The sequence below is a fragment of the Orbicella faveolata genome, unplaced genomic scaffold (genome assembly GCF_042242905.1).
Source record: "Orbicella faveolata isolate gen_17 unplaced genomic scaffold, um_ofav_v1 contig_4, whole genome shotgun sequence".
Classification (NCBI taxonomy): Eukaryota; Metazoa; Cnidaria; class Anthozoa; order Scleractinia; family Merulinidae; genus Orbicella; species Orbicella faveolata.
Window position 1 is genome coordinate 3,468,535 of NW_028301569.1, and position 11,941 is coordinate 3,480,475.

The 11,941-nt window shown below is 38.1% G+C and overlaps 1 protein-coding gene across 1 annotated transcript; it reads right to left on the reverse strand.

Moving 5' to 3' along the window:
• On the reverse strand, positions 1-1,460 carry LOC149101010 (melanocortin receptor 4-like). Its single transcript, XM_089276190.1, has one exon. The coding sequence runs from the start codon at positions 1,304-1,306 to the stop codon at positions 371-373; it is 936 nt and encodes a 311-aa protein (XP_089132316.1). The 5' UTR covers positions 1,307-1,460; the 3' UTR covers positions 1-370.
• Between the last annotated feature and the right edge of the window lie 10,481 nt (positions 1,461-11,941).

Sequence of the window (11,941 nt, forward strand, 5' to 3'; positions counted from 1 at the left end):
CTTTTACTATTTTTAGCACCCTTGCAACATACCCAATGGTCCACACGAGGATTACCCCGATACTTTTATACGGTATGTAGATCGAGTAGTGAATACTTTTCTGGTGAATGCTTTGTTGGCATTAGTTAGGTGTCCAGACTAAAAGAGTCAAGACACACGAACATTGATTGTAGCTTCCTTCCATCCATCCATCCATCCATCCATAAACTTTTCTGACAAAAGGGTTAATGAAATTGGTAACTTTCATCTTTTCCAAATCTTCTGACAAATTCCAATTATATATGCTTGTATATTCAGTGCAAGCAAATTTTTAGTTATTTGAAGAAGGCTGGGAGGCGATTATTCCTCAGTTTTGATGGATATCTTGCTTTCATTGGACACATGATTCGGTCAAGGAACAGCACAAGCGTCTGACCGTTCCCATTACTGCTTGTCTTAAATGCCTTATCTTCCAGTAATACAGAAATGGGTTAAGAGTTGAATTCAAGAAAAGCAGAGTCAATGTCGAATCCCAGGCGAGGTCAAAAATCGGTGAACGTAATCCAGTATGAGCAAATATAGATACGATACCATATGGAATATAACAAACCAGTAATGTCATTTGTACCCACAATGCACTGGACACTGTCTTTCTATACCGCGCTATATTCATTGAAGGTCGTCCTCCGTTTGGTTGTTGGTGAGCTTCTTCTTGTACTCTTGCTCGATGATGACTAATTGTGACATATATTTTGATGTAACAGAACGTTGAGGTAACTATGCATAATAACATGTTTATGTAACTGATACGTATAGTGATATCGTGGTAAAAAACTAGTATTATTGCTAAAGCAAAGCTACTAAGCCAAACAATGACCACTAGGAACCTTACTCGCCTCAAAGTTACCACGTGTCTGTATCTTAAGCCCAACAACAGTGCAAGAAGTCTGTCCACACTTATTCCAGTCAGTGTTAACAAAGATACTCCGCAAAAAGTCACGGCTATTTCATTACTTAGGCCTGCAGAATAATAACAATGTTTGGAATGCTCTTGGGACAATAGAAAGCTAGCGTAGAGAGGCTGGGCAATGAGGCCAACGCAGAGGTCGGTGACTGCAAGACAGGTTAAGAGAAGTCTTGATGGCGGATGAAAGGACCGCACCTTTTGAAAAGCAATAATCATCAGAACATTGCCCAAAAATGCAGTCATAGATAGAAAGCCATTTATTGCTGAAATGACTATCTTTTGATGTGCTCCATAAAGACCTGTCGTGCAGTTTAAATCCTGAATTCTAGTGTGGCTCCCATAATCAGATAAGTTGGCCATTTTCGTGTTCTTTTCCCATCTGTGGTTAGAATCGTTAATTTACGTTGTCATCTCTTCGTCTTCTGTGCAGTTCAGCACTTAGCAAAGCATGTTCAACAGACAGAATGTTCTTTTAAGGTTTCAACTGATGATCACAAGTACTTGTTCAGTAATCGTTTCTGATGGTTGAAAAATATTAGTTTGTAAGGAAATTGCTTATGATACACGTATGAAAATAAAACCTAATGTTCCATCTGTGGCTGTCACAGGGATTAAGAGGCCCTGCGCCTAAACGACCGATGATTTCCGGCTAAAAAATAAAATCGGCCGATTTTTATCTCCCAAGTAGAGGTTACCGAATACTTTTTAAAAATGAATTTCTTTTGTTTCAGTTTCGCTTTAAACCAAAAGTATCGAGCCGCAAACTTTTTCCGTCTGATAGCAGCAAAATCAGGCCGAAAATAAGGCCCCCTAAAAAACTGTTCAGAAATTACTATTGCAACGCAAAATAATGAGAAAACTACACAGTGTTGAAGAAAAAGGCCTTTTAATGCAATATCATTCGATAAACATCAGAAAACTGCCGAAGCGAATAAAAAATAAAGTTTCAAATATTGCATACTAAATTAGATGGAACGTTGGAGCTGATTTAAAAATAATTATTTCTCAAAAGATCAACGCTTTTGAAAGCAATCACAGTGATGAATCAGACATTGGAGGGATATACATCACGTTTCTGAAGAAATATTTTTCGGCCAAAGTATATTGACCTTGTATAAAGCGTTCAAAGTTACCGTGTTTACCGTAATCCTGCTACTTCGTCGAAACACTTCTCTTTTGCCAATACGGCCGTGGATAGCGTGTTAAACGCCACTTTAAACCTTGCTAGGCATTCCAAGACCATCCTAAGTAGAAGGACGTAGAATTGAAAGAGAAAGGAAGATGAAAAATTCGCAGAAAAAGAAAATAACTCGAAATTACCATCTGCTAACGAAAGTTGAATCTGGAAAATGTCGTCACGTGACAGCGGCCATTGACGTCATTTGTCTACATAGCGGCGGAATCCAAACGAATGCACAAATAGGAAAACAATTTTTCCCGGCCAGAAAACGTTTAGTGGAACAATGTTATGTTATTTTTCACAAATGATGGTCACTCAAAAAGAAAAACTTCCCCAACCGCCACACCGTTTTGGCCGCAGCGTGATCTGAGTTATGGGGTCACGACTAGATCCGTAGCCGCTGACCGCCCGAAGGACATTGCAGACTCGTTTTCCCACGCTCTTGCGACTTGACGTGACAAATGACGTCAATGGCCGCTGTCACGCGACGGCGTTTTCCAGATTCAACTTTCGTTAGCAGATGGTAATTTCGAGTTATTTTCTTTTTCTGCGTATTTTTCATCTTTCTTTCTCTTTTAATTCTACGTCCTTCTACTCATGGTCTTGGAATGCCTAGCAAGGTTTAAAGTGGCGTTTACCACGCTATCCACGGCCGTACTGGCAAAAGAGAAGTGTTTCGCCGAAGTAGCAGGATAACGGTAAACACGGTAACTTTGAACGCTTTGTATATTCGGTAACCTCTACTTGGGAGATAAAAATCGGCCGATTTTATTTTTTAGCCGGAAATCATAGGTCGTTTCTTAGGCGCAGGGCCTCTTAATTGCCACCGCAGACACACCCATGGTCTCATATCAGATTTCAATATAACAGCCTTGCATGTGACCATGATATTATTTTTCATCGCCAGTGTAACTCTACTAGCAAGACGTGTGAATAAGCTATTTCTGAGCTACCTTGTGCCTCGGTTTCAAAACGGTTCCTCGTTCAAAACCTTTCATATGGAAAGGAGTTTGATTTACATGAAAAGGAACCTGTAGGCGGAACACATTTTAATGTTAACGGTTTAGCACGGAAACTCGTTTTGACACAGAGGCAAAAGCCAACTCGGAAATGGCCAATTTACAGAAACCAGTACTGGCAAGGCTTCATATTTGAAATTCCTTTCCCCGGAATCATTAAATAAAATGTAACTCCAAAGTTTTTATGTGGAAGTTTGATTCGACTGTTAAATGCATATAAACTTTCAGCGAACAAGAGTATATCTTCTTTCTTACCATTCGCTACAAACAATGTAACTCATGATGTTTTACTATTATATGTGAATACATGTGTGGGCAATGACAATTGAAGGTCTTATATAGCCTCTTTGCAAAGTTACCTCACAAAATTGCCACGGCTGCGTTTTCGTGTCGATCCTGATCTTACCTGAAATTACATTTCCTAATCATCTGAATTTATGCCCCATAGACCTATGTCGTATAATTACAAGTAAAATTTATTTCGTAGCTGAGAAAGATTGAAAGTTCATGCAGCTGTCAAAGGCATCTGTCGAGTGTGAACAAAAGTAAACATCATGCTCGAGATCAATAAATGTAAACACGGTGAAATTAAAATTAAAAAAATACAAACAGTTTGTGTCAAAACTAAGCAGCATCTGGCTGTCCCGTATGTTCATTCAAAGAACATAAAAGATTAAATGCATTGGCTAGCTGTGTGTAAAAGGTTTGAATAAAGCGTCAAACATGCAGTTTTTCATTCGATGCTAAAATTCGATTAACCCTATATTTTGTTCAATAAGTCTTTGAAATCAACTGTCGTTTTGAATTCTGAACTTAGATTTTAATTAAATTTGATTGTTCTGGAAATTAATGTTTAACAAAAAAAAACTAGTTTTGCTATACAATTTCAACGTAATATGAAATATGAATTTGTCAAACAATATTTTGGTGGTGACAACAGCAGTGAACGACGATAACATTGATATCAAGCATCTTGTGTATTTTCCGTCTATGACAAAATTTATGACTCATGCGTTAAGTAGAACACACGAACTGAAATGAACACGAACACAATGTTTTGTTTGATTTTTCCCTCGCTCCCGAGAAAAACAACCTCTTGAAATTTTTACTGGGTTCGTGCAATAATTCAGATAAAAGTCTGGAAGGAGAATTTCCGTAATATCGACTCCGAATCCTGGAAAGTCCGCTAGAAGTCCGCGATCTGCTCTGGTGATAAGTAATTAGAGTCTACCAGAAAGATTTAAACTGAATGAAAATCATCACTGAACAGTTCATTGGAAATCTTGGTCTTCTCATGTAATATCAATTTTGAAAACAAATGTAAAATTTTGCTAGAGTAAAATTCCTATTTGACTAACAAACAATTGGTTAAAACTGAGACCTTATTTAAATATCAGTATCTCCAAAACAAGTTTAAAAAAATCGGAAGCCTTGTTCTACCTTAGTCTTTCCGTGCTCGTTCTTTCATGTCTTAGTGGAATGAAATGGATTTGACCAATTTTAGTTACTGTAGTTTCGGTGCGTTGCTAATATTTCGAAGCAAGAACCTCAAGCATCAATCGCTCTTCGTTGTCCCGCGCTTCTATCGCTTCTCTGAAGCTGACCTATTTCCGAGATGGCGACAAACTGTTCTTCCCTTTTGCAGACGGAAGAGGATCACTGACCTGGTCACGAAGCAAGAGACTACTACACAGCTACCACAGTTAACGCTTTTGAACTGGAAGAAGAACGCCAAACACATAAGATGTCACGCTAAATCGCTTTAATCAAACCGACAGAAATCGCCGCCAAAGTGTACCGCCAAGCTTGTGATTGTGTTTTTTCTCCTGGACAGTATGCAATTGCCAAGAGCTAAAGCAAGGAAATTTCAATAGAAGCTTGTTACATCAAGTCTCTTCTTTGTTACATGTTACGTTCAAAGAAGTCTTTCCGTTTGAGAAAACAAACTATAGACCGTTGTGTGGGCATTGCAATTAATACTTATCTAGGGCAGCCTTCTGGAAAACACGTAAAGCTCATTACCATGTGCATAGGGAGTGTTGGAAAATCAAAGAGGAAGCTAAGCATTTGGAACATGAGACAAAGACACTTAATATGATCTATAATCTCAGGCATGGGGTTTGTAGTGAAGGTTTAGCCGTGCAGTTTGTAGCCGGCGCGAAGAACGAATAGATAAAAAGGCGAGGAGGTTTCGTTCGCCCCCACAAACCGAGAGCTAAGACCAGGCTAGATCATGATAAATATAGCTGCATGATAAATATAGCTGCAAGTTCGTCAAAAAGTGGTATTATAGTAAGGACAGTGCTAGAAAGCCAAAAGATAACAACGAGGGTCCATATTCGCCTCAAAGCTACGACTTGTCTGTATCTTAGTCCCAACATCAGGGCGAGAAGTCTGTCCAGAGTGACCAAGAAAATTGTGTTCTATGACTTATTTCAACTACAATGAAATATACGAAGAGAGACCGACATTCGAAGTTTATGTAAGTTTTGTTTTAGGAAAAAAATTACCATAGCTACCACACCTGTTTTTTGGCGTCAATTCCAAAATTTGTTTTTCTGATATAAGCTTCTAAATTTGTTTCGCAGAAAATATGCTGGAGTAACGAGAGGATTTCTTTTGCAGCTGAGCAAGGTTGAACATTTGTCAGCCGCCGGAAAACATTTTGTCATCAACAAAATTTGTCCAACTTCAATCAATCAACGTTATTATTCAAACAAACTACATGTAAACACGGGTAAATTAAAAGTAAAATAAAATTAAAACAGTTAAGACTTTGTCAATAAATCTTTGGATGTAAAGTGATATGGTTCAATTTGCCATGACATTCGCCATTAGACTGTAATTTAATTTTACAGGTCAATCCTTTCCTATTTTATAAAAAAATGGCAGTCTATCAAAAAAATTCGAATTTATATGGAAAGAAAAAGAATCCTATAATCTTTGAGTCTAGTCCACTTGCAATTGATTCTGGTGCGATGAATGGCATTAAAGACTAATATTTTAGTACATATGGACTCTTCATAATTAGGAAACAGCTTCTTTGCATTTTCTTCTTTTTTTTTTCACCAGTACTGTCTCTTTTGTCACATGAGTTTTAAAATGTAAAACTTCTATTTCCTTATCATGACACTGATGACACACAAATTGTTTTCGATGAAAGTTAATAAATTGATGGTAGCGTTGTATGAGTTTCTCCTCTACGATGTTTTAACTTAATTGAATATATATACGGCGACCTTCATACACGAATATCTTTCTGAACCCTATCGCTAAATTTCGTTGTGTGAGGAACGTTAACTAGAAATGATTTAATATATAGTGTTAAAATATAGAATGATTTTATACTCCTCAGCCAATGATAGGCGTTTCACTAGACTTGCCACAAGTCAACCTTTTCTTAATCCTTGACTGATTTATCTCCCTCGAGCGAATTCGAGCGACGAGGTCGCGAGGGCGAACGCGAGTGACCTAAGTCGTGAGAGGTCGACTTGCTTCACTTGCAGGAATGTGAATCAGAGTGTAAATTTTTGGCGCGAAAAACATGTTTGACATTTTTCACTTTTCAAGTGCTCTGCGCGCGATCATCGCGAAAGCAGAACTGAAATGATTTTAATCAAAGCGTTTACGAGTACTGTTCCCTAACTCAAATGAATTTATTTGAGTGCAGTGTAATATGTAGCCAGCAGACAAATGGCAAAAGCTGTTCCATTGACTAACGCCTCCTGAAAAGACACAACCGCGTTTAAACCGATCGGGAATTATTTGTTTTAGTCTAGATTAACCTGCGATCGACCAGAGAGCTGCCTGACAAGTGCTCTAAAATTATGTAGATCTAGTTTGTGCCGACAATAATCCGAATTAACTAAAGCAGACGGAATTAGCCGGGGAGAAGTTTAATTCTGTAAAACTCTCTTGATCAAACAACGTTGATAATCGAAGTCGCAACGAACGAAAGAGAATCAAAGCGCTGCTCCCAAAAGGTCCTTTATCGATCGACGACTGCTTTCACCACGGTAAAGTCGGTAAAACAGCCGATGCAAATTTGCTGCGATGCCTTTTCTTTGTAGAGCAGAAACTTGGTCATTTATTAAATCAACTTAAATTGCAACAATTACACAAACTGCAGGAACGACTCTGTTCTTCGTCGGCAGGTCCAAACTTAATTCGCTCAAACGATCCGGATCACGCAGGAGCTCAGATCGCGCCTCCCTAAGTAAACATACAGGGAATAGTCGGATAAATAGCCTTCCACTGCTTTTCCCTGTCCTTCTTTCAAAGACTTGAAATTAACTTGGATAGACCATATTTAATTGCTTCCATAAAATTCACATCCTTAAGTATATCCGAGAACAAAAGCTAAATGAAAAATATTTTTAATATACTTGAACTCAGTAGATATTTGCTCTGCGAGTTGTGTCGTTGATCGCGCGCGACGTTATGACGGATAGTCAGTACTTGTTTGTTCATTGGTTAATGTGTATTTACGTCACCGGTGGAAAAATCCACCGGTAAAATATGGCGCGCTGCAAGTGGGAAAAGTCCAACGGCGAAACCAACAGGCCAGGCCAAAATTATTGGAAAGGACTTTTAGAAAGTCTAACGTTTCACGTGCAGGGCAAAGATCATTTTACGAAGGGACTTCGAAAGGAGCAGCGCGGGCTCATTTTACCGAACAGCGGCTGATAATCGGACCTATAAAGATCATGGATTTTTCTAATGATGCAGAAGAAAACCTTTAACTTCGACTTGCTTTAGTTTATGTTCTAAAGGTGGAATTCCCGTTATGTAGATGGTAATTTTCTTTATTACCAGAAGGTAATATAATTAAGGACTTGACCTTATTCACATCGGCGTTTTTTGATCGTCTACAACCTGTGAGGAAATTGAATCCGTCAAAATGCATCTTCTCGCCCCTGTAAATTGAAGAATACGTATTAACAGTTGTTTCAAGTACGTATGGAAATTTTTTCTCTTAAATAAGAAACATGAAATAATGAGGTTATATCACAGGGAGCACACGATTTTGTTGAGTAGGAAGAGAGTTATAAAGGAGTGAAAAGAATATACAATTTACCTTTGTCTACTGTTTCATTTCTTACGCGACAAACCCCTCCGCAGTGTTCGGAGTTTTTCTTGCGCGTCCAAAGTAGCTCGATCTCCGCACGGACATGAAATGTCGCGGGTAAATACCTGAAGCGTTTTAACGAGATTCCGCGATTAAAAGTGAGAGCTGGGGAGGGATTTTGTGAAGATTTGTTGTGTCAAAAAACACGTGTGGGAGATGGAGGGGAGCTTGAGCGCGCGCTGGATGACGCGATTGGTACCGGTTTAACGGTACGATCACGTTACGAAAAGCGAGTTGAGAAAAACCTTTGCAAAAGACGCTAAAATTCTCCGACTGTCGTAAAAGCATTCGAAAACAAATTAGGCCAAGTTGTAGAAAAATCTTTCGACTTCGTTTTGTGTTTGTTTGGTTTCGTGGAAGCAACGAAATTTAGAGATTCGAGCGAATATTCGGATTGTGTTGAAAACGTTTGGGCAAAGAGTTGCCTCCCTTGTCAATATTATATGTAAACCAAAAACATTTTTGCAGAGCGGAAAAAGGCATAGGTACGAGATTGGCGCTACAGTGTTACGTAGGACTTGTAGGCAGAGGTTGTCGCGTAAGACAACAGTAGACAAAGGTAAATTGTATATTCTTCTCATTCCTTTATAACTCTCTTCTTACTCAACAAGATCTTGTGCTCCGTGTAGTTATATCTCGGGGTAGTAGTTATATCAATCAGGATATTCAAACGGCCGCCATTTTGGATCGCCTTCTTGGAATTAACGTCAGAAAAGACACTATAGATGACTCAAACCTAACAAAATCAAAATCAAATTTTTAGGACGTTGAGGTTTTGTTAAAGAAAATTGTAGAATTGGGAAAACCAATACCTGTCAAAATACCATTTCTATTGAAACATGAGTCTCGTGTCCTTCTCCCGATCCTGAATAGGATTAACCGAGTAATTGGTTCCTGACACACAAGAAAAAACCTGATCTGTTGTTTAGTTACTTCAGTTTCACGTTCATCGGGGCAGTTAAGTAATTAGTTATAAAGAAACAGCAAAATCGTCTGAACGTGTCCATCACTGCTTGTATTACCTCCTTTATCTTCCAACATTAGAGGAGTGGGTCTAACGTTGAATTTGGCATAAACATGGATAGTGTTAGTTGTCGTGCAAGATGACGAAATTGCGTTCCTAACCCATTGATGACAAAAAAAAAAAGCCGCGATGCCACAGAGAAGATAACAGACAACTAATGTTATCTGTACTCACAAAGCACTGGACACTGTCTTTCAGCGGCTAAGAAATGTATCCACCAGATTTCGTAATTGCGTCGATAGATTCGTGGACGTTCTTCCAAGGATATACTTCCCTGATGGATCACCCGGTACAATAAGTGTGAGACGACTTATGAAGCAACATGGCCCCTCAAGTGGACTGGTATTAGAGGTGAAAGCTTTCATCAATAGCAATCGTTGGCACAATGCTTGGCTTGTGCTACATGCTCTAGGTTTAGACTGGTTTTGAATTAAGAAAATTTTCTGGCGAAAGTAAGACATAGAAATACATGATCATGAACTGCTGTTGCTGTTGTTGTTAGTTTCGTTGTTATACCTTGCCACACAGCAAATGTGTACGTTCTAGTTCTAGTTTCTTGACTGAGAAAGGAGTCTCACATCATAAGTGATCGTCAAGATAATTTTCATATAAGATGTAGTGATTAATTATTGAGTTAGTTAAAGATGATAATGTAAAATCAAATATAAATAAAGTTCCTGTTCAAAGTATTAGCATGTAATGTAATTTACCCACTTTCGCGTGCATCTTCTGTACAAAATACCGATGCAGATACTGTACAAATATTCAGTTTTAAAAAATCCTACAATAATACAATAACCGAGTTTCCATCAGGTTGGTGTTGAAGGGAATCCAGCCAATCTGTATGCTTCGTGAAATTATCGTGTGAAGGGACTTACTACAATTTGCGTCACCACGTTATTACAAATTGCGTACAAAATGTCGCAGAAGAATGTTGTTTTAATTTTAACCGTTAAATCAGTTGTTGGTTTTTTTTGGCTGCCATGACGCTAAATGAGCCTTAGTTTTGCTGAAAAATCTGATGTTTTCATCAAAAAGATAGATTTCCCTAAAGATGAGTTACAAAAATGTACAATATTTTAATTTGATGCAGGAGTATAAACCAAAATTTGGACTTTGACTTATCAAGACCATCTAGTGACCTGTAGATTGATGACGTCGCAAGTGGTGCAAAGAGCACAACCACTCAGCGTCAATGTATGGGATCTTGGGCGGAAAAGGGTTAATGTGTTTGCCGAAGAACACCAAGAAATAAATGAAACTGCTCCTTTCCAGCTTTGACTCGACAGAGACGCAATCTGGTGATTCTTACCCCATTTTACTTTGGCATCATTGGCTACAAACAACACGTATTGCCCTATTCTCTAGCATCTAAATAACTGAGAGAGACATGGGACAATGACGATCAAAGTTCATTTGGCCCCTAGTATGACGTCACGTATTTGACATACCTGCCCTTTGGCATCAATATTTTTCGGCGTTTATCAGATTTTGAGGGAAGATTCGTTTGGAAAATTCATCACAGAGAGCAGGATTCGCAGTCAAAACGAAGATCTATTTTGCAATTAAGGATAAGAAATGGTTTCTTGTAGCAGACAGCTGCCGGAAAATTTCGTCAGATAAGTAAAATATGATTCCACCAGATCGAACAACCTAGCATGTATATCAGACAAAGTGTAAACATTATAAAATGAAATCAACTTGAAATAAAGAAAAACAAAATAAACAGTAAATTTAAATTTGATTTCATTGTATAAAGTGTAAAGTGCTATTATCTTAGACGTTTAATTAAGTTGTAAAAGTTGTAAGTTGTAAATAATTTTTTTCTAAGGTGGACGATATCGTCATTTACATTATCTTTCAATGAGAAATCTGGGATTGTGGCAAAATGTTAGTTCCAATTAGAAATAAATTAAATAGATTTTAAAGCACTTTTAAATTTAGAAACAAGCACAGGACATCTACATTTCTTGCTTATCGCCTGTGGGTTTTAATTTTTTTTTCCTGCAATTAACCACCCACTTGTCAAAACGTAAGTATTTCATGGTAGCAGTTGAAGTGAGAACGATTAAGGTAACAAATTGATGACAGTCATGTCTTCTGGGCGTACAAGCAATCTCATATATTAGATTTGAGCGTTACTGTAAAATACGCTGCTGAATTTGCTAATCGGTGAGCAAATTCTAAATATGAACTATCCACCTTTCTCGAACATTTTCCCAGTTGATTAACCAAGTTCGTACAGCACGGCTTTAAAAAAAATAATCTTACACAACTACACATGCCTGGTTGTGGGCTCTGGTTGCTTGATTTAAACTCTTGTCCTGAAATCATCTGAGAAAGCATCAGTCGCAGTCAAGGGGAACATACATAGGAAAGTACTTTTCGCAGCAATCGGCTTTTTCTCGCATCCACGTTGGACTACATTGTAGTGCAAATGAGAAAAACTAACCGTGAAAAGGGCTGTTACAATTATGTATACTTGTTTATTAAAATCTGGATCATTGGATAATGGATTCAAGACGGTTTTCATTGACTTAGCTACAATGGTACAAGAGCCGTTACACAATGCTCTACACATACGTTGAGGCATACGCTTAATTTTTGGAGCGTATCTATTTTAATTTTATTTCAGTTTTCCATA